Here is a 4806-nt window from a genome sequence, read left to right on the forward strand (position 1 = left end):
TTGTTTTACAACCAGGTCAGATAAAAAGGGACGCGCGGTATATCCGCGCCGACTTGCTTAAATAACCAACCACGTCAATGGAAGCCAAGGTAAAATACTGGCATGCTTCTGCAATAAACAGCTGTCATTGATATTACAAAAGTATTATATTTAACTGTTTTATTTGATGGTAATGTGTGGTAGTAAACCGAGGTTAATCTGTGCAATTCTACTTGCAGACAATAATCTACAGGGGCGGTGGAAGAGTCTTCGTGATACATTCACGAAGAAGCACCGCGCGTGGAAGACTGTTGGCCAAGTGGCTCGGGAGCTGCTGATGCACAGCACGTGAAGTGGCCCTATTTCCACATGATGATGTTTCTAAAAGATCAGGTGGATATTGGCAGGTATGTCCCCAATGCTTCGTGGGTTACTTTTTGAAATAACTTACTTGCAAAAGGAGCTGAAGAAAGCCTTAAGTAGCAACATAAGGATGCTGGGCAGGTAAAAGCATATTCTCAGTAAGACCAAATGGCATATAAACTGTTGTACAGTAGATGTTGAAATTTCTGTCTTGTTATGCACACACATTTGTTGGGCCCACCACTAGGCTAATCAATTGCATTTGAATACGAGGCCTGTGCTTCCAAACAAGGAAATCAATAAAACATTCGAGAAACCAAATTGTGAAATGTAAACCGTGTGGTGTTCTGTGTCATCTGACGCTTAATTTTTCTTTCAGCACCTTCTCAAACAGCCATGTGCAGGACAGTGAAACTGCAGAGTCGGTCCTGGAATCGATCTACAGTGAAACAGAAGGTGCAAATTTACATTCCAGTTATGCTGCTATGCACCTGCAAACACTGTCGTTCACAAGTACCCACACTTGCAATATAATGAGCCAGCAGTGAAGTCTCTCAGATGTGAAAATAATTTATTTACTTCTGATGCTGAAACACTGCAAGGTGGTTTAGTTAAGAGCAGGAAGCGATCATTGTATGCACTGCATTCAACTTATGCTGAACACCATCTTGTCCTGTGTGGGCTCTGTTCTGAAATACATGCTTTCATTTGAAGAAGCAGCATGGGAAGTTTACAAATCATTTCTTTACTTTTCCACTCTTTAAAATGATCCAAAAACCTTTCTGAGTGCTTAAAATTTGCAATTCTTTTCTTTATTCAAGATGGAGCAGAACCTCCTGAAGATGGTGCTTTCTCTCCACTTGTGCCCTCAAGAAGTACCACCCCAGAGCCACACACACCAAACGGGAGCTCACAAGCCAGCACCGCTGCAAGTACCCTGGCAGCCCCTCGGTCTGGCAGAGGAAAGAAAAGGAAAGAGAGGTCTCGGTGGCAGGACGACATTGAAAAAGTTGACGCCTTGATAACTGAGGACAAGGACCAAGCGTCAGTCTATGGGCAGCTAGTTGCCCACAAGCTGCGTGCATGCCCGAAACATGCGAAACGGGACATGGAAATGGATTTGCTGCAATTCATAGCGAAGTATACATTTCATGATAACCCTGAATAAATGCACATCAGATAGCTTTCTAAAAGACCTCGTATAGTGTCGTGTCCGGAAGTTGTTGTCAATGCAGCAAAAGACACGCGATAATTTCACACTGTTTATTTACTACTAAAGAGGGTGCGACCAGCGTCGACCGAGGCGGAAGCCGAACTGCCGCCGCCCGAAGGACAGAGGGGACGGCGCGGCGTCCACACGAGGGAGTGGCTTCCCGACGGCGCGCGAAGAGGGGCAAGTGGCCGTTAGAATGGAACACTAGTGACAGAACAGAACGAAAGAAGGGGACACAGCACAGGGGACACAACACTTCCTTCCCCCTTTAGAAAGTTGCCTGGTAGCATGCAGGGGGTCTGCGCGGACGCGTGGAGGCGCGCTGGCTTTGTGCGCTCGGGGGAGAAGCACTTGTAGGTTGGCTGTTAGTCGCTGTGTCTTCTAGGTCTGCCCTGGGCGAAGTCTTTTCCTCCGGGGAGAGGGGCCAGGCTATGTGGTTAGACGGTGCTCGTGTTTTCTCGGATGCCGGACTGCTGTCAGCAGGCGTCGTAAATCCACGCAGCTGATTGAGGTGTCGGCGTGCTACTTTCCATGTATGTTGACGAGCCAAGAGCGCAGGCCTATGCGTTTGACAATCGTAGTTTCCTCCCAGCGTGGCTTTTTGAGAAACTGCCGGGCGAGGACGCGCTGCCCCTCATGAAGCGTTCCGCAGCGCGGAATTGGTTTTTCTTCCCGGAACGTCTCCGCTTTGGGCTCGGGGAGGATGGCTGTGAGCTGGGTTCGCATTTCGCGTTCAAACATCATTTTCGCTGGGGTCTGGCCCGTTGTGCTCTGAACCGTCGTGTGCTGCTTGAAGAGAAAGCGCGCAAGGCGGCGCTGCAGCGACCCTGTATTATCTCTTTCAAGGGCGCGTTTTAGCTCGGCCACGTAGCGCTCGGCTTGTCCGTTTGTTGCTGGGTGGTAGGGGGCTGATGTGACTGATGAGATCCCGTTGTCACGATAAAACTTGAGAATCTCCGCAGACACAAACGGTGTTCCGTTGTCCGACACTACCTTGCGAGGCAGGCCGAACGTTGTGAACAGTGATCGCAGGTTGTCAATAACTGCTGCCGAAGTCGTCTGTTTCATTTCTCTTATCTCAAGCCACTTGGTGTAGGCATCTACGACCACGAGGAAGATGCAGCCCTCAATTGGTCCTGCAAAATCAATGTGCAAGGTGTGCCAGGGTGTGTCTGGTTTTTCCCATTCTGGGAGAGGAGCTTCAGGCGGGGCGCTGCGGCTGCTCTGGCAAGGCTTGCAATCTCGGACCACTGTTTCGATGTCGTGGTCAATGCCAGGCCGCCACATGTAGCTTCGGGCACACTTTTTCATCGCAACGATGCCGCTATGTCCAGCGTGGATGAGAGACATGGCTTGTGCGCGTAGTTCTCTCGGAATCACAACTCGAGACCCAAAAATGAAGCGGCCGCGATGGGTGCTCAACTCTGTAGCTCGCCTGCGGTAAGCGCTCTTCGGTAGGGTGGATGCCTGCTGCATCAATTCGGTGTCCCAGAAATTGCACTTCTGGCACCGCAAAATAGCATTTCGATTTGATTATGCGCAAATTTGCGCTTGCTATCCTTTGAAAAACAAGCTCTAGGCGCGCTGCATGCTCTTCAATGGAAGCGCCACTGATGATGCTGCTGCAGTGACTCGTCACACAGTCCGCACACAAATCTGTCACGTAACATCACGTCCAAGGGAAGCATGGTGGGGTTAGCAGAAGAAGCTGCGTCTCTTTCCTGCCCGGTAGCTGTTGTGATCAGCGTCCCAAAATTGCAGTGGGCAGCCAGCCTCTTGAGCGCTGCTATGAAGGCGCTCACAGTTTCTCCTTCCAGTTGATCTCTTCGTTGGAAGCGAGCCCGGCTGTAGACCTCGGATGGCCTTGGGTCGTAGTGCTTTTGCAGTGCTGCTATGATGTAGTCGTAAGACACTGCCGCTGGTGTGCTTGGCTGAATAAGGGCGCAGACAGTGTCGTAGGTCTGCTCCCCGCACAGCGTCAGCAGGTTGGCCCTCTTCAAGGCTGGGTCTGTGATGTTGTTAGCTTCAAAGTAGAACTGGAGGCGTCCAACCCACGATGACCACGATGAGCCGTTGAATTCTGGTATTTGGTTGGGAAACCCTCGCGTAGCCATGGCTTGCCAATAGCGTTGCGTAGCGCGGGTCGAATCCACTTTCTCGTCGCCACTGTCGTGTCCGGAAGTTGTTGTCAATGCAGCAAAAGACACGCGATAATTTCACACTATTTACTACTAAAGAGGGTGCGACCAGCGTCGACCGAGGCGGAAGCCGAACTGCTGCCCGAAGGACAGAGGGGACGGCGCGGCGTCCACACGGGGGAGTGGCTTCCCAGAACAAGAGGGCGCGGGGGCCCGCCGTGGGGGGCATCTTGCGACGGCGCGCGAAGAGGGGCAAGTGGCCGTTAGAATGGAACACTGGTGACACAGAACAGAACGAAAGAAGGGGACACAGCACAGGGGACACAACATATAGTGACAATGGGTGCTTTAAATCCACTATGGATTCTGTGGCACTGCAAGTCCAGTGTGAGCCCACTGCCACGCAACGGCACCTTCATTAAAAAAGTACTGGGCGAAAAGATTTCTTGTGTCCGCAGCACTTGCTCTGTAGTTTCTAGACTGCGTTGTTTCAAGGTCAAGCAGGCTACTTGACACAGCATCACTTCTCCACTGGCCTGGGACGATATTCCCATAATCATCCTCGGAATCCACATAGCCTGGTGGACAGTAGGTTGTTTCCCGGGCAGAAGAGATGAAGTTATGGAGAGCGCAGCAAGCCAGGACAGCAAAGGTTGCATTTTGGGGTAGAAGGTTCATGGGCCCAAGCAAGATTCTCCAGCGGGCTGTCAAAATGCCAAATGCATTTTCCACGATGCGCCTGCACATTTTGTAAAAACATGATTATTTGTAGCTGTGCTTTAGCATTACACAAGTTATTTTACTTGAAAGAAGTTTCTCTGAGTGCACTTCATCTATTAGTAATTGAAAGAATATCACATGAGAGAACATTTGCTAAATCTTGTTTCAAAGGTGCATACACACCAAACTTTAGTGCTTTATTCACTGCTTCATTGCCTTAATTCACCATAAGACTAAATAATGCTGCCTCAAAAGAAAGTGTGACAATGAATGAAAAAAACGGGGACCATATTGCAGTTTTCTTGTGCCTCATGCGCCCTGTGTATAACTGTAGTATCGAAGCCACCATTTGGCTATTTATGCCGGAACAGCGTGACTAAAGGAATTCATTTT

At 49.9% G+C, this 4806-nt stretch overlaps 1 protein-coding gene across 1 annotated transcript; it reads left to right on the forward strand.

The window, feature by feature from the left end:
* The first annotated feature begins 301 nt into the window (after positions 1-301).
* On the forward strand, positions 302-1688 carry LOC144112479 (uncharacterized). Its single transcript, XM_077645309.1, has 3 exons — positions 302-386; positions 722-798; positions 1164-1688. The coding sequence occupies exons 1-3, from the start codon at positions 349-351 to the stop codon at positions 1508-1510; spliced, it is 462 nt and encodes a 153-aa protein (XP_077501435.1). The 5' UTR covers positions 302-348; the 3' UTR covers positions 1511-1688.
* Positions 1689-4806: the final 3118 nt, after the last annotated feature.

This window comes from Amblyomma americanum, unplaced genomic scaffold (genome assembly GCF_052857255.1).
Source record: "Amblyomma americanum isolate KBUSLIRL-KWMA unplaced genomic scaffold, ASM5285725v1 scaffold_186, whole genome shotgun sequence".
NCBI classification, from domain to species: domain Eukaryota; kingdom Metazoa; phylum Arthropoda; class Arachnida; order Ixodida; family Ixodidae; genus Amblyomma; species Amblyomma americanum.